Source organism: Erithacus rubecula, assembly GCF_903797595.1.
Source record: "Erithacus rubecula genome assembly, chromosome: 11".
In the NCBI taxonomy this organism is placed as follows: Eukaryota; Metazoa; Chordata; class Aves; order Passeriformes; family Muscicapidae; genus Erithacus; species Erithacus rubecula.
In genome coordinates this window covers 6154710-6177923 of record NC_136663.1, presented here as the reverse complement: position 1 = coordinate 6177923, position 23214 = coordinate 6154710, and the positions used below count along the sequence as shown (strand labels likewise).

The 23214-nt window shown below is 44.5% G+C and overlaps 1 protein-coding gene across 6 annotated transcripts in view; it reads right to left on the bottom strand.

Annotated features, from left to right (window-relative positions):
- The window catches only part of LOC306806614 (calcium-activated potassium channel subunit beta-2), a 127548-nt gene that overhangs the window by 42899 nt on the left and 61435 nt on the right, over nt 1–23214 (bottom strand). The window contains exon 1 of one of the 6 annotated variants that reach the window (XM_079315524.1): nt 886–1026. The exons of 4 other annotated variants lie outside the window; for them this stretch is intronic. In XM_079315524.1, coding sequence (XP_079171650.1) covers nt 886–959 — 74 coding nt within the window. In that variant the 5' untranslated portion in view covers nt 960–1026. Of the gene's footprint in view, nt 1–885; nt 1027–23214 lie in introns of those variants that run through there. One more of the 6 variants, XM_079315523.1, reaches the window with a different exon arrangement.

Below are 23214 nucleotides of genomic sequence, written 5' to 3'. Positions count from 1 at the left end.
GAGTAATGGCACTGCTGTGCTGTAGCACAATGCTTGGAAGCTGGGGACAGTGTGGAAGTTTGAGCTCTGTGTGCAGTTATAGCTTCCTCATGATTTTTCTGTTTTAAATGCAAACTCATAAATGACTTTAAGTTAACCCTAAAATAAATAAAGATCATAAATGTGAAGTCAAATAAGACCCAAACCCCCAATAAGTGCATTAAAGCTGTCAGCCTGTTTTAATTTGTTACTCCCACACCTTTAATTTGCCTGACACTGGGGAGTGCTGCCAGTGAATGCTGTATGAACTCCTGGGTGTGAGTTACAGGGGAATGGACAGTGAGTTCCCCCCTGGCTGTGAGCCACAGCCTGGAATTTCCTGACATTTTTTTCATGGTGGTTCTGAGAGCAGCTTGCTGTCAGGGAGTGTTTCTTGTGTCCCTTCCCTACCCCATATGCTCTTTTCAGTCTCTGTTGCAGCATTCTAGAGTATTTTGCTTTCCAAATGAGGTCCACAGGGTACACTAATAAGTTGAAACATCACAATATGCATCAGTTAGACATTACTGTAAGCCTCTAGCTCCAGCTCACAAGTGCTACCAACAGTGAATTCATTCCTCAGATGAGCAAGTGTAATTTATAACTCAAAGCAGCACTTGAAACTGTTTGACTAATAAAATGTCCTTCACTCGACTCCTTGGTTAAAGCCTGGCTGGTGCCAGCCTCTTGTCAGATGTAATTGCTCTAGGAAATCCTTTTCCAGTGTGCTCTTAGCAGTAGAACCTGAAGATGCTCTAATACAGGCTTTACTCTCCACTCCCCAGTGCTTCCCTAAGTTCTCCCACTGTCCCCATCCCAAATACCTTGGCCCATCCAGCAGCTTCCCCCCACAAGGATCAGGTTTACCTGAGCAGCAGAGGAGCAGCAGTGCCTAAAATGGAGATTTCAATGGGATGTGACAGGGAGATTTTCCCTCTCATCTATGAACTTCTGTAGTTGCCACCTTTAGCAAAACAGCCTATCTACCAGCAGAAGGCTTCCAAATATCTTGTCTCTCAATGTGTCCAAGTATTTCTCGCTGCTTTCACAGTTCCCAGGAAGTTTTAATTACTTTTGGTTTTTAAATAGAGGCAAAGCACCAGAATTCAGCAACTACACAGAAACAAGCTGTCAGAAGGAAGTGGGTGTGAAGACCCTCTGAATAAAGTCAACCCAAAAAAAGCTGAGCTTTCTCTCTCCAAACTTTATATCACGAAGCTCCTTGTCCTCCCCACATTTATAAAAGCCCTTCTTGAGATGCATTCTGCCTGCACATCCTTGGCTGCCGTGGCTCCTCTGGGGCATGCTGGCCATTCCCTCCAGGGCAGGATGCTCCGGCTGGGGTGGGTGCCTCCTCTGTCATTGGGCAAAGCTCATCCCTCTCCCTGCTCCTTGGAAGAGAGCTGCAGGAGTCAGGCAGAAAGGGGCTGGGGCAGTGCCAGTGCAGGACAGGCAGCACTTGGCTGCACCTCTGCTTCCCAAAGTCAGGGCTGAGCAGCAGCAGGCGTGCAGCTCTTTCTCCAGGGCTCACTCATCCCTGCATGCCCCTGCCTGTGCTGCTGTACAATCAGGGGCTTCCCAGCCTTTCCCTCAGTCACCTCCATCGGGCCACTTTGTCCTTGGGTGGAATTTGCTTTTCTGAGTCAAGAACGTGCTGGAGAGCTGCTCCCGTTCGTCCCGGCTGCTCACTGATTTCCCATTCTGCACTCTTGTTGTTTCCTTCTGTGGCAAAAAGAAAAGCACCTTTTGCTGGTGAGGTCCACAGCTAGTTGTGCTAGGATCTTTCTTCCCCTGTTTGAAATGTAAGGTCTCACAAATTAAGAAGCTACAGCCTGTCTAGGTCTTATACCAGTCAGTCTCTGATTCATCAGAGAATCTCCTTGGTAACTAGCAGTTCCTCTCTGATGATTTGCTACTAAAAAGCTCTCCCAATTTAAAGATAAAACACGGGGAAAGCAGAAAGAGGAGCTACACTATACAGATACCTTATACAGAAACATATGCCTTGTGTGCACACAGCTATACTGGATATTTTCTGATGTGTGTGGGAAGCAGCCTCTCTGTGAGACAGCATGGCATTACCCTATGGTGGCAAACGTGCCCCAATTGCCTCATCTGTGCTAGAAATCCCTTTTGCTCCTCCAGGGTCAGTAACCCCATCTGCAGGGTAAATCATCCCCCAGGAGAAGATGAGGCTGGCATTTAACGAGGGGCTCAGCAGTTCATGATTTAATAAGCCAGATTTCTGGCCTTGCGTGGGACTGATTGCCAAGCACAAAGATTCAGAGACAGGGTGACTTTCTGCAGGAGCTGTGCCTGGTGTGTTTGATGCTGCCTGGCTCTGGTAATGAGCCCCTGCTGCCTGACCCCCTCCTCACACAGAGCAAAGTGCTGCCTGTGCTCTGGTGCAGGGAAGGTGCTCACTGAAGATTTTGTTTCCTTAGGAATAGTATTGTTGGAAAAGTTGATCCAAGGTGAGGCTAAGAATGCTCTGTGTCTGAAATAGTAAGTAACTGTGCTCAGAAAGTCAGTGTAAGTGGAGGATGCCCGAGGCCAGGGAGCTCTGTGGTGAGAGGTGCCTGGGGTTCCTCAGGGATGAGGGAATATTTTGGACTGGAGGTGACTGCTCATGTTGTGCATGTCTGGTGCAGCTACAGCCAGGAAGCCCCAGCTCTCTGTGCATGCTGTGCCTGCCCCAGCAGGACTGTCCTGCTCTGTCTGGGGCTTTCTGTGATGCTCAGACCCCTGGCTTAGTGAGGAGGACATCAAATCTAAATATGTGGAACTGAGCTGCTTCCAATTCTTTTTTACCAGATAAATCAGGAATTAATATCACTCCTGGATTTCTTTTCAAAGCCCTTCCAGTAGCCCTTGGCAGAAGTGAACAGAGGAAGGATGAAGAGCAAGGCAGGGTCACAAGGGAGACACTGAGCAACCCACATCCTTCTCTATATTTCCTCACTTCCCTTATGTTCCATGGCACTAATTCCTCTGAATCATTACAACAAACAGCAACAAAGCACCAGATCCATGAGATGATTTTCCCTTTCTGCAGGAGGGTTTGGAGCTCACTGTGAAAGCTTGCCAAGCTCTGGGAAGCACCAGCAGCTGGAGTGCAGCTCTGGCACTGGGGAGATCATACTCCATGGATGCAGCAATTTGGGACAAAATCTCTGCTCCCATAAGGTGTGTGGTATCTCTAATATCTGAGCAGGAGAGTTCCACCATTATATGCTCTGCCTAGGGAAGCCTGATCCAACCCTGCTTAGATTCAGACCTGTGGTTTCAGGGTCTTTAATTTTAGAAGGAAAAAGCTAAAAAGAGTGTAAATGTGCTGCCCATACAAGCAAAGCCAAAAGTGCTCACACCTACATTTATGAAGGAATAAACTAGTTCTGATAAATGAAGGCTGATATATTCACACCCATTTTTGATGCAATTGAACATGTCAGGAGCACGACCTCATTCTGGTTAAGGGATGAGTTTTTAGGTAATCAAAGTTCTGATAAACAAGGCCTGACTTCCACCTCAGTTAGGAAGAAAAGGGGAGATGGATGCTCGTCCTTCCCCTTGCTGCTCTGGAGGGGCCAGCTCTCAATTTTCATGTTATACATTTTAATTGCAGTGCTGTGACTTGGACCATGTCACGGGGGAAAAGTGGAAAAGCATCAAAACCTTCTTGTTCCTCACCCCCCACGTGGTGACTGCATCCTTCCCCTGGTTCCCCTGCAGATTCCTGCAGAGAGCATCTCCTCAGCTGCCCACCCTGCCTGGGTTACAAATTCATATTTATAGAAATAAAATCAGAGCCTATGTACAGTGTTTTGCTCTTCCTATCTCCTTTGCAATGTGTGTCTATTTTGGGAAGTGGAGCAAAGGTGTCTGCAGCTATTTATAGCAGGGGAAGGTGCACAATGCCTTCAGCCTGGGTGGGCACTGGGCTGCCTGGCTGAGGGTGATGTGAGGTCCCTGCCATCAGAGATGATGGTGGTTTTATTCTGCTTTTCTGTGTCTATTCCATTTTATTTCAATTGTTGGTCTAATGCTGAATAAGATATGAACTTAAAGGACTGTTAATGGCAGTTAAAAAAAAAAAAAAGAAAATGTGCAAAGCCTTGGCAAGTATTTCTTATGAATTGAATCTCTTGAGATGAAAGCCTCATTACTGTGAAACAATGAACCTGCTACACTTTTAGTAGTACAAATGGGTTTCATTTGTATTAGGAAGATACAAGCTTATTATTTTTAGTTTGTTCCTGTAGTACCAGGAATGTTTAATGTCATAATCAATGTAATTGAGGAACTGAAAGTACAGAAAATCACAGCACTCTCAGAAGTGATAATGACTGCACCTGCAGCCTGGCCAAAAGGTCTGGGCCATGGTACAGGAGTGGCTAAAACAGACCCATCCCAAGTGTGGGTGATCCCTTGCTGTGCTGGATCTGTGGGAGGACAATGCAGCCCCTGGATGGACACAGAGAGAAGGAGTTTTTGCTTTTATCCCCAAACCCAAGGACTTGGGAGAGGAAGTTTCCCCTCCTGGGATCTGTGGGGTAAGGACATTTGGGAGCAAGCCTGACTGCAGAATTTGGCACCTATGTTTGAGCAGGTCTTTACTGAGTATTTGCAAAGCTGGATAGGTTCACAATTTGGCCAGTTTGGCTTGTTTTTATTTCTTTCTTTTCTCCCCAGAAATAGCATAAGGCACACATCTGACACCTAAAACCTACTGTCAAATTCCCTGCTCCTCCTCCTAAGCACAGCATTCCTAAAGATTTTCAATTAAATGCTTCAGAGCCCTTAACATGGTGAAAACACAGCATTTTCTCTCCAGGCCACTGCTCGTAAACTGTGATGCTATTTTGTGAAACTTTCACTCCAGAAACTCAGCAGCAGGCACCCACCACACAACTTCAGCCCAAATTCTCTGAAAAGCATAAGCAGCAATATCATGGGGCATTTTGGGGCAGCTGGGCTCCACTGCTGAACATCAGCCTGGGTGTGATGGGAGAGGAGAAATGCACAGAACCCAGGGCAGATTAAATATGTTGTAGATGCAGCCTCTGCAGCTGCTAAATTCAGAGCAAGTCTGAAAGAAACAACAGCTTGCAAAGGTGCAGCCAGGTTTGTTTTCAGCCTTCTCCATTTTAATTGGTTTCACTTTGAGGAGGGAAATTTTCTATGCTAGAAAAGTTGCCTTGTTCTAGTGGTCTCTAATAAATCACTGCTGTAGACACCTAAAAGCATTTGGTGCTCTCTGGAAATGCTGCTGGAGCTTGTTCCCCATTCCAGGACAAGGTCCCAGCTGGCAGCATTGGAGCTGGTGCCCAGCCTTGCCCCAGAGTGCAGAGCTCCCTCCCTCTGCCACTCTTGAACAGAAAACCAGAGAAACAAGGTTTGTCCACTAAATGACCTCACTTGAGCCCTTGCCATGAGCTAGATTTGAGCCTATTGCCTTCAGAGTGTGTTTTGAGGGAAATGAGTGAAGACAGAGCTGAAAGTGCAGCCTGGTGATGCACGGGCTGTTCATGCTCATAATGCAATTGTTTACAATACAAAGCAATTATCAGGATTTAAAATTCCAATAGCATTTAGAAAGGCATATGTGCCTGGGGGTTTTCCATTTGCAGAGATGTTTCTTTTATTGTACATACTTGCCTAGTAACTTCACTGTTTTAAACACATCAAAGTGTTTTAGAAATCTATTTATGATCTTTGTTGAAAAATAAAGGCAACCCTGCCAGGTCCACACAGAATACATGCTCTGTTGCAACCTCAGTTTAGGTTTTGTGAGGTTTAATGAGGTAAAACCCCCTGTACAGAGTTTCCTGCTCCCTTTGGTAAATTTTGGCAGCACATCCTTCAGCTGGGGCAGCACACTTCAGTGCTCTCTCTATCACTGCAGTGACATCAGCTTTTCCCTATCTGTCCAACTCCTCCAGGAGCAGCAGCCACTCTTGCAGTAAATTTTTACCTAGAATAGCACATTATTCTTGTGGCCTGCTCCTGGTGCTCTGCAGACAGGCTGAGGGGGTGGGAAGGGCAAAGCTCCTCCATCAGCTGCTGAAGATGAAGTTTGGGGCTGATAATTTGAGGTGGTGCCATGCTGGCTGGCAGGGCTCTGTGCAGCTACAGCCCAGGAGGGCCAGAACTGAACTGGGACCTGCTGGAGGAGGTAATTCAACAATTCAAGACAACCCTCATCACTTAGCAAGAGACTCTCTGCAGAGAGAAAGATGTTCTGCAAAAACTCCAAACCTCCCAGCAGTGCTACAGTTCCCTCCAGCAGCATCAACTAATTGTTTATCACAGTTTATCATGTGCAAAATGCATATGAAATTGTGTGAGTAATTTCCACAATAACCACAATAATCACCTGTCCATGTAGGGATTGGAATTTCAGGATGTTGCACACTTGGGGGTACCACATGTACCTGTGTCCTTGTGCAAAGTCCATCCTCTTCTGGCAGCCAGCCTTTTGTTTTTGGGTTTCCACTGCCTGGTTTATAAGCATTTGCAAAGCCTTGATTACTCATCAATACCCTTGCATGAGGCACATGCTTCTATGATGCCTTTAAGGTTATGTGGAATTCTGTTTGCAATCCCTTTCATGAAAAAAATAACACAAACCACTTGCTGCTAAATCTGGCTGTCAGCAAGCAAATGCCAGGAACCAAAGTGACTATTATTATTACTGTTATTTGCACCATTCCAAAATCCATTAATTTGCTTGTTGCAGTGTTAGGTAATGAACACTTCTGCAGCAAGGTCACACCTCCATTTTACATCAAATAACTATCTTTACTCATGTTTGATATATGAAGCATATTTCTTGCTTAGGGCATAATGTTTTATTAACATTATTTTCCTTTGTTCTTTCTTACAGATTGTCTATTATGACTCTAAATATTGCCTGCATGACATCTCTTTTTAAATTCAATGCATAATTACATAAAACAGAAATTAATTTGATGCTACATTAATAAATCTCTCTTTTTTTTTTTTTTTTTTTTTTAACAGGGGGACACGCTGCTGTTATTTACTAGAAAACATGGATTTAGTTAAGCTTCATGGAATTTTGCAGCCACTGACACACTTATTGGATATGGGCAGAGCAATGATGGAAATAATGTGAAGGCAAACTGTTCACTTCAAGCCAAAAAGACTGATGGAAATAGTAAAAATAGTAAAGAGATGAAAGCAAGAAGTACTGAAATAAGTATGTGACATGGGAACTTGCAGGAAAGGTTCACTGCAGCTGCAGCTGTGCCTGGCTGAATGTCAGCCTGGGTTAATTTGCAAGGTGACAGATGTCTTGGGAACGGGCAAATGCTGAAGAACAGAGCTGGTGTCCCTGGGCCAGGTCTGCTGCTGGAGCTCAGCTACCCCAGTGTCCTTGGAGCATCAGTCACTTACTGCAGCTGTGGCTTTGGCTCTTGTCTTTAAGGATGATTGTGCAATCCTACACCTGCACAAGAGAGCATCACCCCCTCTCCTGGCAGCACAAACAAAGTTTTGACTGACCCTATCCTGGCTCATCTGCTTCACCCCCTTCAGCTGGTCTTGGCTCACCTCTGGCTCTTTGAGCCCAGTTTTCCCTGTCTGGGGTACCACCCATTGCTGCCACCCACTGTGTCCAGATGTTTCTGGTTACCCCAGCAGGGCTGCTCCTAAACACCTCCCTGCTGACCCTGAGTTGTGATTCCACTGTCCCCTTGCTGTGGCTGGAGGAGTCTTGAGGGTGTTCACAACCATTATGGGATGCACCGTGCAAGGACAGAGTAGAAAAGAGGTCCTCACGCCCTAAACTTTGAATTTGCAGGAGGTAAGAGCTGCTGTTACTGTTCTGTAGATAGAAAACCTGCTGGTTGGCAGATATTAAGTGTTTGGCTCAAGGTCACAGTGAGTATCTTTGAAGTCACTTGATAAACACTTTGTTCTCAGCAAAGGATGTGCCTTGGGCTGTGATCTTATCCTGTAACAAAAGCTCAGATACACTCCTCCTCGTTTATTCTGCTCTGGTAGTGTAAGTTGCTCACAGTTAATAATAAGTGGAAGACCATTAATTGTGCCTTCTGATATATGTTTTTAATTTCTTTATTCATAATGAGCTCATTGCTGCAGCAGCAGGAGTGAAATATGTGATACTACTGGAATTTCTTTGCAATTCAGCATTAATTAATGTCCACTTCTTGCACGTTAATAATAACGTGCCCAATGTTTCAGAGGCTGTTGTGGAAAATTCTTCTCTAGCTGGCAAGAGCTGAGATTTGCATTTTAGCCTTTTGTTTAAAAATGCCTCTGAAGGGCTTTGAAGTATTAGAGGGAAGTTGGATGTAGCACCCATGTCCAACCTGGCACCATGTAATTGGAATTCTGGTCTATCTGCTCCCCTTGTCTCTTTGTGTTTACCAGCTGGTGCAGGGAAGGACATCTCATTTCCACAGAGGCCATGATGAACTTTTTGTCATGAAAGCAGGTCTGTCAGCCCTTATTCCTGCTGTTCCAGCAGAGCTTTGGTCAAATGCACTGTGGCACTTGCTCCCTCTGACATCATTTGTGTCCCCTTGCATGGGATGGGCTGTGGGGTGATTTCCCTCACCTGTCTGTTGCAATAACAACATGCTGTAGGTTTTGCTGGTCTTTGTCCCTCTGGAGGATTAGACATGCCATTTAGCAAGACTGGCCACTCAGGGATAAAAATATGCCACTAAAATTAAGTTGCTGTTTGCCTATTCTGTGAGATTTGTGTCAATACCTTGCAAGGTTAAACCCCTTTCTTCACAGGTTAAACAGGATGGATTTACTGGCCTGAAATGTTGATTTTTCAGCATACCTTGCTGCTGTTTCATGCATGTTCATCTCCTCAGCCCTGTCCAGGGAAAGGAGGGGCTGGGTGTTGACCTGTGGCTTTTGGTAGAGACTGGGGAACAGTCAGACTGATGTTCATGGCTCACAAACAGTGTAAACCTCTGATTTAATGATGTCCCTAGTTCAGCAGCAGGACTAGGTAAATTTTAGGCTCTCAGCACCAGAGTGAACATCTCTGCTGTGAGGATTAAAGGAGTAACTTGCTGTCAGAAGTCAAAGGCTGTTGCATTTCCTATTCCTGACCCTTTACAGCATGGGGTGACCTTTTCAGTATATGGAAAGCTGAGAAATTCATAAATGCACACAGATTTAAACAAGAGATGGTTTTTTCTTTTCTGAGAGCCCTGTCAGGCTGTGTGGGAGTGGAATGATGCTGCATGGCAAACTTGGGAGTTTCTGTGTGACCTTGCTGTTGAAAGCTTCATCTTGTGGTACCAGGGGATAACACTGAAATTGTGCATGGACTTTAAGTTTTTGCTGTTTTTAGACTGCTGAATGAGCAGCTGTGGAAACTGCTGCTTTACCCTGCATGTTTGGGTGGCATTCCCAAAAGCTCTTGCCATGGCCCAACAGCTTTGGTGGGAAAGCTCAGAGGGAGGGATGTTGGATCCTGCTGCATCCTGCTTCACTGAGTTGCCATTAGGAAGGTTCCTTGCTTTTGGTTTTGTGTCTAATTTGGAATATGTGTAGATTCTGGTAAAAAAACCCACTAATTACTGCACCCTGAGGGTAATGGCCTCAGTGTCCCCATGTTGCATCTGACTTTAGGATTAAGTGTGGGCTACATACAAATTCAGGTGGTAGCAGGCTCTTCAGTAATTCATCATTTCACTTAATGTGCTTTACAGAAAAATAACTAAACCTTTCTCTTTGCTACACCCACTGACAAATATAGCTCTGAATTAGTATAATGCTCTTTCCAATGCTCCCATTCACATCTGTCTGTGCTGAATTCATATACAGAAGTTCTCACTAAGAAATGAATTGCTAAAATTCCTAATGAATGCAGTTATCAGAGAGGCCATTCTAATAAAGATAATATACATCAGCAGAGCTGGCAGGTTTTTGTTGGGGCAGTCCTTCATTGAGTCCAGAGTAGATGCTGTGTGATAAATCTTGTTAGTGCTGTCACTCTTGGTCCTAAAGGTGTGAATAGCCATTTAGCTTGCAGAGCAGCAGAGCCATTCAGCGGCTTGTGCTTTTTTGGCATCATGCTCAAGTGCTCTCCAGCCTTTCCCATCTTTTGCCAGTCTCTCTGACTAATCCACCAACTCTTTTGTAGTGCATGTGCTCCTCCTGCAATGCATGTTTTAACCTCTGATGTTTGGAGCTTTGTGATGTGTGCTGCCTGCTCTCACTGCAGGGCTGAGCCCCACTGCAGACACCTGGCTCCATGACCAGAGATCTGGGTGGCACTTGGCTCTTAGAACACCTGTGTGGTTTTCAAAACTTTTTTAGCTGGATTCCTCTATGTCTTTCACAAACAGTTATAGCTCTAGACTGAACTGGAGACAAACCCAATTCTGTGGGGTTTCTGTGCAGAGTACAACTGATTCATTCCTTATAGAGGATGCTGCTGCTTGTTGAGCCACCCCCAGCCAGTTGGGTTCTGTCTCATGGAGACACCCACACCCTGAGGCTGAGAGTCCACAGCTTCAATGTTTACTTGCCCTCATGATGACCATGACATTGTTTCCCTGGCTGGGTAGAAGGTGTTGATGTGTAAAGAAGGGGGCACACCCTGCAAACAGGGACAAACAGGAATTTGGAAACAGCCTGTACCTGGGACTAGTGCTCATGCTCCTTCTTTGCCACATGCTGTGCAGGACCACTGGGTCTTAATCCCAATGTGCCAGTTGCAATCTGGCAAATGGTGGAAGGGTTTTTATATTTCTTCTTCCAAAGTACCTATTACTGATCTAATGTGTCAACAAACTTAAGTGTTTGTAGCAGAGACAGTATCTTACCGAGCTGTTTCGCATCAGTGGAGATGTCAGCAAAAACAAACAAAAGAAAAGAATAAATGCTAGAGAGTTTACTGAGATCTGAATCAGCTTGGTCTAATATGAATCTTGCAAGAATTGGATGATGTGAACTGGCTGTTATTGCTAGCAGAGAATATAAAGTTGCAGCAGCTTTTACCAGCTGAGCACCTGGTCATTATATCTCATGTTGTAAAAGCTACATTGGAAGCACAGGTTAAAATGGTTATTCATCTTTGATCCCTTAGCAGAGAGAGAGACTGTAGTAATCTCTAAGATTAGGGTAATAGAGAGCTCAAATTCTATATACAGCCTGCTAAACCGTGTTTAGAAAGTGTTTCAGTCAGAGGGAAGTGCTGCATGTGCAGTGTGGAGTGGATCTCCCCTCCTGCCTTCCTCTGCTGGCCTTTAAACACCTGAAAGTCTGACTTGGCAGTGCTGTGGGTGCTCTGAGCTAAGGGCTGGCACTGCTGGCATCTGGTATTTCCAGGGAAAAAGTGTAGCTGGGGAGGGGGTACCACATATTTATGGAATTACCCATCCTTTGGGAACAGACCTGGAGCCAGGCTGCATCTGAGAGACAATGTAAAACCAAGTTAGAGGAATATACTGCCATGCAGGACTGGAGTCAGTGGCTTTTGTTGCTCATGTTTCCAGGTGGCTTTAATTACACTCCTATGCAGGAGAGAGTGTGAAACATCATGGCACAAATAAACAAAACCAGCCAGGTAACAGGAGGCACAATTGCAGGTTCTTAGTTTCCAATCCAACATAAGCTCCAGTCATTGTTTCTTTGTTCCCTGTGTATTAATAAAAGTCTTTTACAAAGCAATTAATGAGAATGCAAATGCCAAAACAGAAAGTGACTGAGACAAGGAGTCAGCTGATTTTTGGCTATCTTGGGCCAAGCCTGGGATTGCTCACCAGGGTTCAATGGAGGGATAGTAGGTTTGCCTTGGGAGAAAAACAGTTTGTTTGACCATCAAGAGAAAACATAATTCAGACTGCAAAGCAGAACAGATTGAATTTTGTAGCTTGCTTGCTGTAATCTTTTTCTTTGAAAGTCTGCTCTGGTCTTGTGTAGGAGATGGCAAAAGAATGGATTTGGTAAAGGTTGGGGTACTTCAGTGATGAATGGAAAATTTTCTTCCCTCTCAGCCTGCAGTAGTAATTCTATGTATCTGTTCACAAGTTTCTCATAAAATTATTTTCATCCTTCCAGCAATATTTGATACCCTGTGTATTCTGCAGACTGCAGAAAATGTTTACTCTGTTTTGTTTGCCCTTCTCCCAACAATGCACACACACAAAGGACAGTTTTGAAGTGTTTGTGCCTTTTGATTGACAATAAAAACCTTTTGCTATGAATTCTGGCAAAAAGTTCATGGTCCTCAGAATGCTTTACAGTTAATTCTCATTTCATTTGCATGACTAAACAGTGGTTCTGCATCACCTCATTACAAAAGATTTGCAGAGCTTCAAAAATGTTTCATTGCTGGAGAAAAATCCAGCAGTAAATCCAGCTTCCGTGTATGGTTAAATTGCTTTAAGCTAAAAACTGCAATTGGAACAATTCTTTTTCATAGAATCATGGAATGTTTTGGATTGGAAGGGACTTTAAAGATCATCTTGTTCCAACCCCTGCCATGTGCAGGGACACTTTCCACTAGCCCATGGTGCTCCATGCCCCATTCAACCTGGCCTTGGACAATTCCAAGGATGGAGCATCCACAGCTTCTCAGGGCAACCTGTGCCAGGACCTCACTTTCCTCAGGCTCAAGAATTTCTTCTCAATATCCATTCTCCAGGCTTCAAGCCCCAGAAGAATCTGGGTGTGGATGGTGGAAAAAATGGAAGATGTCTTTGATTGTAAGAAACAATCCAAGTTACTGTCAGCATGATGTGAAACACTGGGGATTCACTGCTGGAACTTCCTGCCACATCAAATGTATTGCCATGAATTATTTAGCAAGCCTAATTGAATGTAATTTTGCTATCAGAGATAAGTAGCCACTAAGCTTAAAAATCAATTTACATATGTCACAGAACAGTAGAACTGGCTTGGGATCATCCAAAGTGCAGCCTCCTTCATGCTGCAGTTTTATGCTGTTCTTCTGGTGTTAGTTTGGCCTGGGATGTTCAACAGCCCATGGCTCTCTGGGGTTTTACATGCATCTCCCTGAATTTTCAGAGTGACACACATCTCAAAGATTTCCTTTTCCTTTCTGGAGGATTTATAATGTTTTGGTGCAGAAGGGCTGGGATTTTCCCAGAGGAGCTGGCAGGACTCACAGGGGATTTGCCATGGAACTTCTGAGCAAGTGGAAGCAAGCCAGGAGGCAATACAGATGGGAAGTGTCTCTGCAGTGGGAGCTAGGAAACACTTTAAAGGGGTTGTGTGGGCTAAGAAACCTAGATTTGATCTATCAAGGTCAACATCATCTACTGGGGATTAGGTAGGATCAAGTAATTAATGAAAAGGATAATTCATACCAGTTTTCTAATCCCTGCAGGTAGTGTAGGTGACACACTTCTGCTGCTGACCCTTCTAGATATGTTTTTATTGTAAAGACTTGCAGAGAGGAGAAGAATGGGCAACAGGCTGCAGAAGTTGTCACTAACTCTTTCCAAGTGGAATTTTTTTGCTTCAGTGGTGCTCAGACTTTTCACCGAGATGTCCTGAGTCAGTTTTTGTTGCAGAATTTTTTGGTTCAGAACTTCCAAAACTGTTTCTCTCTCTGCTTTAAAGTTCACAAGATGCTGTTTCAATAATTCAAATTAAACTCTTGGACTCTGTTTTGAAATAATTTTTTAGTTTTAGAATGTCACTTAATTTTAAAAAACCCTGTATTTAAAAATATTTAAAGCAGACTTGAAATGAAACGTGGATTTTATTAATTACATGGAAAACATCATTTTCGGATCAACTGCAACTAAATTTTTCCTCTCTGACCTACTTTGTCCACCAGACTGGAAACTCCATTACCTGTCCATTTCTACAAGGGGCATTGGATACTCAGGAAATGGAAACGCTGATCTCCAGAAATGGGTGCTGCTGCTGCCAGTGCCCACCCTGGATGGAGGGAGCACAGCTGGGCTGGCTGCAGGAGGAGTTTGCTGCAGGGAATCCCTGCTGGGTGCTGCAGCAGAGCTGGGATGTTCAGTGCTCAGCTGCATTGCCTCTCCTGATAGAGCAGCTCTGATGCCAAGGGAGCAGAGCCTGAATGCTCTGCTGCTTGCACTTTCAGTATGCCTCTCCAAGGTGGTTTCCTTGGCAAAGTTCTCACTTTTAGTGCTGAAACATGATTTTTCAAATTAAAAGTTCAGCTGTGAGGGAGAGTGTTTCTGGGTGCGCATTTCAGGGCTCCTCTCAGCACTGTCCTGCTGCCCTGGTGCAAGGTGTGCTCCAGAGAAGGACAGGATGGAGAGGGAGCAGGGAGAGCTGTTCTGTTTTTCTGGAGTAGGTGCCCAAGCAGCCAGAGTCTGGCAATAAGTAAAAAGAAGAAGAATTTGGAGAAGGTGGGAGAGGAAAATGTAATAGCCCCAATCCCTGTTTCCATAGATCCATGCTGATTAGGATTGTCCTGAAGAGCTAATGTGGGGTTGAAGCTCCAGGAAATCAATCCACAGGCATTTGTGTATTGATCTGTTTGGAAGCATTAACCTGAGGAATTTCTCCATCTACACTTGTTTTCATTTGGGTACATGCTCACAGGGATTGATTTTCTTAAGATCTGAGCATTGAATCAGATGTTTTTCTGGATGCACTGGTTCAGCCTCAGCTTTTGTAAGGAGGCAACAACTGGGATTTCACCTAATTTGGCTTTGTTTTTGAGATTCACCAACAGCAAGCAGTGGGTTTGTGGCTGCATTTTCCTCAGCAGCCCTTGGAAGGACAGAGGGCTCTTTTATCTGTAAGGCTGAACTGTGTTTTTACTCAAATGCTGTGGGAACAAATCCAGCTGTGTGACAGAGTTGTGGCATGACAGAAGGGTGGATTCTTACCCCAACAAAACACAGGAACCTCTTGACAGGGAAAGGAGACACTAAAGTGTCATCTTTTTCTTAGGAAAAGTAGTGTGGCTAGTACATAAGATGTGCATGTAAATGAGTATTTGTGTTCATGTATTCTCTTATCAAACTGCTTTGCTGTTCTCTGACTGTAGAGGAGTGAGAAACCTTAGATAAAGTGAAAACCAGGTGGCCCAATGCTCTGCAATTCTGGTGAAAACAATTTTGTGGAGAGAAGAGGATCCCAAACTGTACCAGAGGAAAACAGGAGAGGCTCCCCATTACATCTGCTGGGTGATGGTGCTGCCCATCCTCCAGCTCATCTCAGATGGGTGCCAGCACACCTGCCCTTGCTGGGACTGTCTGCCAGTGCCTTTAATGGAAATTGTGGTTATCTCTACCCAAATTGCTAAAACAGGCAATACTATGGGTTTGTTTCCTCTGTCTTCACCCTCCCCATGGGATCTGTGCACTGTTTGCCACTTAGCCCAGCAAGGACTGCCCTGAATCACAGGGAGACTGCTCCAAAGCCAGCTGTCAGTGGAGCCACTGCAAAGTTGCAGAAATAAAAGTGGCTTTGTCCCCTGCAGGCTTAGAACCTCTTTACCTTGAACCTGGGTAGAGCTTGACTTGCAGGGGTCAAGTCAGAGTGAGATAAAGTGCAATTCATTACAGTGTTATTCTGTATGCAGGGACTGAGCTCAGGCACTCTGTGTTACCAAAAGCTGATAACAAACAGATATGAAACACCTTTGAAATGTTAACTTATCCTAAAAAGCCTATTTCTTCAACACTTCTAAGAAGCATAAAGCTTCATCCTAGACAATCTGCTCCCTTCTCCCTATTTTAATAAGCAAGAAGCATAGCATCTGTCTGGAAAGAAAGCAACAAATACTTTTACATCCACACAGCTCAGGAAGGAGGAGATGCTGCAAAAACTTGAAGAAATCCCAGTTTCAAAGTAGAGAGGTGAACAGACAGAAGAAAAAGCTGAGAGGAGAGAGGTTTCAGGGAGGATTGTGCTTCCTCCCAGCTGTACTCTTCCATCTTTTTTCTATGGGCTGGAAGGGGCTGCTTATGCTGTGTCCTTCCAGGGGATATTTTATTTTTGACCTGCATGCAAAAGCAGCCAGAAGCCCGGGTTTCTGCCATAGCAGGCTATGTTCAGTGCAATATGCACTTTCTCTCCCCAGCTGCATTTTCCCTGGGCTCCCTCTGAAGTCAGGTTTGCTGCTGAACTCCTTGTGTGGGTACACTGTGACCCATTTCAGTTCAAATGAACTAGGTTAGCTAAAGCAGTGGAAAATGTAGTTTTTTTTGCTATTTTGCCTCGCTTTGAGAGATCCATTGGATGTGGAAGACCAGTCCCTTGGCTGATGTAAGTCAATGTACCTCCTTTGACTTTGATGGAGGCTCATCCCTTTGTTCCAGCTGCTGATCTACCTGGCATCTGGTACAATCTATCCTGTGTGGTGTTTATTTTAATAGCCTGATAAAACTATTATTCTCAAGGGGAGATAGAGGCTGCTGGCTGTGTGTTTAGACAAATCTGCACCCATACAGATTCCATAAGTGTTTGCTTCAAAGATGTAAACACCACATTACCCAATTAAAGGAGTGTCCTTAATAATTTATCAGGCAATTAAAACGTTCATTGCCCTTTATCCCAGAGAGTTCCACCAGTGATATATAATCTGAACCTAAGTTAAAATGCCATAATAAATGAACAGTGATGCAATACATCAAACATAATGGGAACATTAAGGCAATGAAGGGTGGTTTGTCAAGAATGGAAGGTATAACACAGTTAGTGGAGCTAACTTAATTTCTGGAAATACCACTGCTCTTGAGGAGTGGGGCATGGCAGAGGGATGTCTGGCAAAAAAAATTTCAGTAATATGTTCCAGGGAAAACTTACCCATCACAAAGTTAGAGACAGAAGAGCTCCCTGTCCCCAGTTATTATTAATAATCCTCTTGAGAATGTCATGAGAAAGGGAAATGAGCAACTGAAAGAGAGGGATTATAGCAGGAGTGGTGTTTCAGCTTAGCTGTGGCTGCTTGTCATAGTACAGTACTGCTTCATACTTGTGTAATGGAAAATGCAGAAGTAAAGGGAGGATGAAAAAAGGCAAATGCTTTTGTTACTAATTCTGATCTGGATGTTTTAAAAAAATTACCCCAGAGGTTGGGAGTCCAATTCACACTGAGCTAGAATCAGATTGGGACAGTTTGTTTCCCCTTTGAAAATCTCAGTCAATATTGTAAAAATTCCAGAGCCTTGGTGGTGCCCAATCCCCTGCCTGTGCTGTTCCCTCTGCTCCTGGGAGTATTTTGGGGTGTGAAGGTGTACCCAAAGATCTGTGGGTCCTGCAAACATACAGCTGGGATGTGTTGCCCTGTGGGTGAAGGAAGGATGATAGTTTTACCTTTCCTGTGTCTAATAGTATCTTAAGGTGGGAGGATGATTAAAGGCCACTACTATTGTTTTTGAAGAACTCCTCTTGAGCTCTTCAATTCTGGGTATGAAAAAAGATGGGATGGAAGTGAATGGCAACATAAAAATGATGGTCCTGCAGTTCCCCTTTCCAAGCTCTGAGGCTCAAACATTTCAAGTGATTTTCTTCAGTGGGGAAAACCCAAATGTCACTTATTCTGTGGGCAGAGTTTTGAGGCTTCACAAATACCCACAGCTGCTTTGACTGTGGGCATGAAAGTGGCACACTTTGAAGAGAGGCTCCCAAAATAGAGCTACATCTCTGATCTTTCCCTGGGCACACACATCCTCTGCCATCTCAGGGAAGAACTGTCCTGTTCCAGACCCTGTGCCATGCTTGTTGGCTTATTTGCCAGCCTGTACAGACCTGCATGATGCCTGTGGAAACTGTGGTTGTCAATTCTGGATTATTAACACAGCATCTTGCATCAAGGGGAGCAATGCAACCAAAGATTTCCTGGAGCCCACTGCACTGAGCAAGAGCAGGAAGGACATGGGATGGCTTTATTCCTGCTTCAGTTACTGACTTGCTGCCTAATCCTGGACACTTTGAGCTGTTATTATCTTCCCTTTGCCTATTTGGTCCCTTGTGGATGCTTTGGAGAGGGAGCAGCTGCTTGCTGCAGGACTGAGGGTGCTTAGCACTGTCACTGTACAGCAGCTCATAACAATAGCAGGGAGGGCCATTGCAGAGTGAGCTTTATATTGAGTCATTTGGAGTGGATTATATGGACTAGAATAGGGTAATGGAATGCAGGGCTCATCCTTTCCCCACCACTTGCAGTATATATTAACTCCATTTATTTATACTGCCACTCTTTCTCCTTCATGTGATGCAGAGGAGAGCCAAACTCTGTTTGACTGTTACAAACTCCCCAGAAATTTTTGGGGCTGGGATATGCTCTTTACTGTGCATAAGAAGCTTTTACATAGCTTTGGGAAAAGCTGCTTCCAGCTGCACATGCAGCTCTGCCATCCCAGCCTGCAGAGCAGCATCCATGCAGGTGAACTGCACTACTGCATCCCTGGAGTAATAGCTGGGGAGCTGGACACTTGTCAATCCCCTGCCCTAGTTTAAAGAACAACCACATCTGTCAGGATAAAATATTTTGGTTTGTCACATCTCTTTAGACTAAATTTTTTTGCTGCATAAAACTTAAGGACAAAAAAATGCAATTAAACAGAAGCACAAGCCACAAAAACATCAGCAAAATGTGCTTTTAGAGTGGTACTTTACTCAAATAGCTTTTTATTAGTTTAACTCTGCCAGCTTTTAGTTCTCTGTGATAAGTTAAAGCAGGCATCTCCCTCTCTTGCAGCAAGGCACACAGCAAAATTTATATCCCCACTTCTGTCATCAGGCACCTGCATGCCCTTGTGTTTTCACTCTTGCCTTCTGTGCTTGGTTTCCTCCTTTTTGCAAATGAGCATTTGGATGCTGTTCAGCCCCATGGGGGAACTACAGCTGCTCTTTCCTCCTCGTTGTTCTGGACACTTGGCTGACACTTCTAGCACCTAAACTTTCCCATTCCTGGATTCATTGTGCTTTTCCTTGCACACTTCTGAAGGCAGAACAGCAAGACCTACTGTATTGTTATGAGATTTTAAAAAACCAACCCAGTCTTTTTAGGACACTCATAACTATTTTCTCTTGACTTTAAATGCTTAAATGAAAAGTTGCTTGTGTGGTTTACTGATGCTCAACCTCACTGTAGAGTTATAGGAACTGCTGAAGGTCCTTCTGCAGTCAGATGCTGCCATTACTTGTTTTCTATAAGTGTTATTCCTTGGCATAAAACTTAGAACACCTGAAACAAAGCCAGAGATCTAATCTCTCATCCTCAGAAAATCAGGAAAATGTCAGCTCTAAATTTGCTGTGAAAACATTTGATTTGTGATGAATTTCTAGAGGAAAATAAAAATAAAAACTGCTGCCTTGCAGAAACCACAAGAATTTCAGTAGCTTACAAGAGAAGTGTTCTTTTTGATGACTGCCTGAATCCTCCTAATGTCATATAATTTATGTTAATTAAATGCTGATGGAATCTGAATAAGCATATTGATGGAAGATGTATTTGAGATACTGTTATTAATTCATCATTCAGTAGCTAGTGTGTGAAATAATGCATTCCTAAGCTCTGATTTAGGACATTTCATTTTCAGTATTACCAAGATGTCTGTTTCCAACAGAAATAACCCTTTAATCTACTGGAAAAACCCAACCAAAGCACAGCACAACAACAATTAAACAACAAAAAAAAACTCACCAAAAACCTTATTGGAGGCAGCCTGATTAAGCAACTCTGAAGCAGTAATTATTTATGTCTTTTAAAGCTATAACACATACTGACCCAAATTCTCCAGGCAATGGACATAAAGCAGTTATTAAAAAATAGTTATAGCATTCCAGTATGAAGAAGGAGAACCTCTGAACCCAGCACTATGTGCTTTATTGCACCCCAAGTTGATGTTCTGGTAAGTGTAAGGACATGGCCATCTTTCTGGAGTTGTGCTTTGCCCCTAAATCCTCACTTTGGTGGTGGTGAGATGTGGCCAGGACTCAGCATCCTCCATCCAGGTGGGAGAGCTGAGGCTGAGAAACTTCACTTGGATGGCAGAGTGTTCCCCACCATGCCATGACATTTACTGGTGCTGGAGATGCTTCTTAGGTCATGTCTAAATGGTCAGTAAGCCACTTATAAATTCGTTTTGGGAGTCAGCAGTGCCTGGGGACATAACTGCTCCCATTACTGTGAGCTTTACTGGAGGAAGGGGAGCAGTGTGACCTCCAGAAGTTGCTTTCCTTTTTATAAAGGGTGGATGTGGATCCTGTCCCAGCAGCTGTGACCCCGTGAGGAAGGAGTGACACTGCACACTGAGCTTTCCTCAGCTCAGGGACAGGGGAGGTGTGACCCCAAATCCAGGCTGAATCTGGCTGGGACATACAACTAACTCCCACCAGCACTCTAGCATCTCTGAATGAACCTGGTTGCTTTTGAGGGATTGTGAAATCTGGGTCCTGATTTTTCTGCCAAGGTTTCCAGGTGTTCACCCAAGCTCTGTCCCCTCGATAAAAGTCACTGCCTCAGGAGCTGGGGGAGCACCGATGCTGGCAGAGCTGTGTTAATTGGTGAGGCTGTTCACACTTTCCCATCGCTGCATTGAGCCCTGGGGAGGAGTGCAGAAACAATGGAGAAACGTAATGATGAGCTTCACTGAGAGAATTGCCAATGTAATAGGGAATGGAATGAGGTAAACAATGAAAACCAAGGTGAAATTTCCTGACGAACTGAAGCTGAACTAACTGTGGGCACTGCTGAAGGAAGCTGTCTCATCTCCTAGCTCTGCAGGCTCTGCCACTTTCTTCACCCCATACCATCACACAGGTGCTGGCTCTGCTCAGACCTGTGGGGGTTTCAGGTGAATCACTGGGTGTAAATCAGAGGGGGATTTCAGCTCATGCTTAAGATGAAGTGCAGTGGCAGCACTGCCAAGCTGCTGTACAATTGGGAGTGTGATGGGGAAAGGGGTGATGCTGTAGGTTGGATATATGGGCAAACATGACAAATGTGCTCTCTCCCTGCAGTGGGGAAATATTGGTTTCACAATGCTCACAAATAACTGAAAGTATTTCATATCAGGATTTAGATTCCAGTGACCTTCCTGCTGCACCATCAAGAGAGAAATAAAAATCTGGGAAGAGATTTCTTTGAGCATCTGCACAGACAGGACAGAGGTGTTCCAGATTGCAAACAGCCACTTTCCCCTTCTGCTCCCCAAGACTCAGCAATGCCAGACTCATTCCACGTTTTCCTCATAGCCATTCAGATCAGTGAATTATTTAAACATTATGCCTATGGCTTCTCAAATGGTAGCTGGAAACCTTTCTTTGGGTTGTTTGGAAAAAGCTGTTTTTAGACTACTGTATTTTGCTATTCAAGTGGGTATGAAAGGGGTTTGAAAACAGTCTGTGTGTTTGTGTACACAGGGAGCAGTGGCTGCTCCCTTTAATTCCAGTTCAGGCTGTGCTTGGGGGTGGCTCTGACTACCCCAAAGTCCAAAGGTGTATGTAACCTGCTGCTGGGCTGCTTCCTGCTGTTGATGGTGCCTGGCCCAGCCATCAGCAGCTACAGCACATGGACAGTCTGTGTAAGGGGCACAAAGCTGGAAACACTCAGAACTGCTCTTTGCACCGCCTTAAACCATTTGAATTACTAGAGGATTAACTGGAAAAGGTCCTCACAGGAGCCAGGAGCTCTCACACAGGCTGCACTCATGGATTCAGGCACCTCTGAAACTGCAAACCTCTGCTTTCCTTCCCAGCTATCATTTTTACTGTTTAGATGGATTTGACAATAAGGCTTGTGAATATTTCTTGCTAGGGCTGGTATTTGCCTTTGGTTTTGGTTTCTTCTCATCCCAGGCTAGGGCACAGTGCACCTTCAGGAGCTGTGAGCTCTGGAGAACAAAGCACAAGAACTTTTAAGCTTTTGCCTTCACGTCCTCTCTGTTTTTACATTACTGTGGCTTTATGTACATCCACTTGCCTGGGGATTTGTCATCTTATTTGTAATCTATTGTTTTAATTATTTTCTGTGAAGGTGCCCAAAGACCTTGGGGTATTGAGACACAAATACATTATTTATTCATTAATTATTCATTACTGCTAACTACTCCCTACAATGTAGCTGCCTGCAATAACGAGCCTGGGTGAACTCTCTCCCCTGGATAAGAGGGTAGCTGCTTTATTTGGCAGCTGTTTCTCAGTCAGGAACAACATTGTTAAAAAATTGGAGGGAGAAATATTTACATTTGGCCAATAAAACATTTTCTTATGTGAATCTCTAAGAGATGACCTAAAAATCATCAGATGGAATGTAGGCTTCCTAATACACCTCTGGGGTTTATAACCTATTGCTAATTTGTCCCAGAACTGCCTGCAGGGAGATTTACCAAGTGGGTAAAAGTGATTTAATTTCCTTGGTTATCACGGGATTTTCTCACTTAAGAAATGTCTCCTTCTGCAGCTTCTCCTGCATCTGAAACCACCCAAGTTACCTCTGCAATTCAGTGCACAGGTAGTTGTCTGCACTGCATTTTGTTTGGAAGGCAGGAATAAGCACGGAAACGTTAAAAATAGAAATAACCCTGAGCTGCAATGCTTTCCCCTTCCTGGCTGGCTGCCTCACACACCAGACCTGAGCCATAGATCATCTGAGATTGTGAGGCTGGAGCTACCAGGGCTAATCTCTGCACTGGCTTTCTCAGAGACAAAGTTCTCATGGTTTTCATGTTCCTTGTCCCTCAGTGGGTCTGTTTTCCACTATTTCCCTGCACTGAGTGCAATCAAAGAGGGGATTGCAGCAAATCTCTGGGTGCAGGAGGTGTTCTTGCACAAGGGTCAGTGACTTCAGCCTGCCTGCAGTTCATTGCACCCTCGGTGCCAGGGGTGGCTGTGTGGTTTGAGCCCAGATTTGGGGTGAGATCCTGCCCTGGCTGGGGTTGGGATCCTCTCCCAGCCCAGCCATGCACATGTGGCTGTGGGGCAGCTGGGGTGACACCTGGTGCTGCTTGGGACATGGCTGAGTGCACCTCTGGTATCAGTGACAGCTTTAGAGAACATCCTGTGAAACCTTAACAACTTTAACGGGATTTTGGTGTTTTGTTTAAAACAAGCAATAATTGATGAACTTTTCTGACTTTCTGGGGATGGGAGTGAGAACTGGAGAGGTCTGAGGTACAGGAGAGCTGTGTGCAATATACAGGGATGGTGTTTTGCCCTCCTGAAACACCATGTCCTTAGGGACTATCACAGCAACCTGGCTTTGTGTGAGCT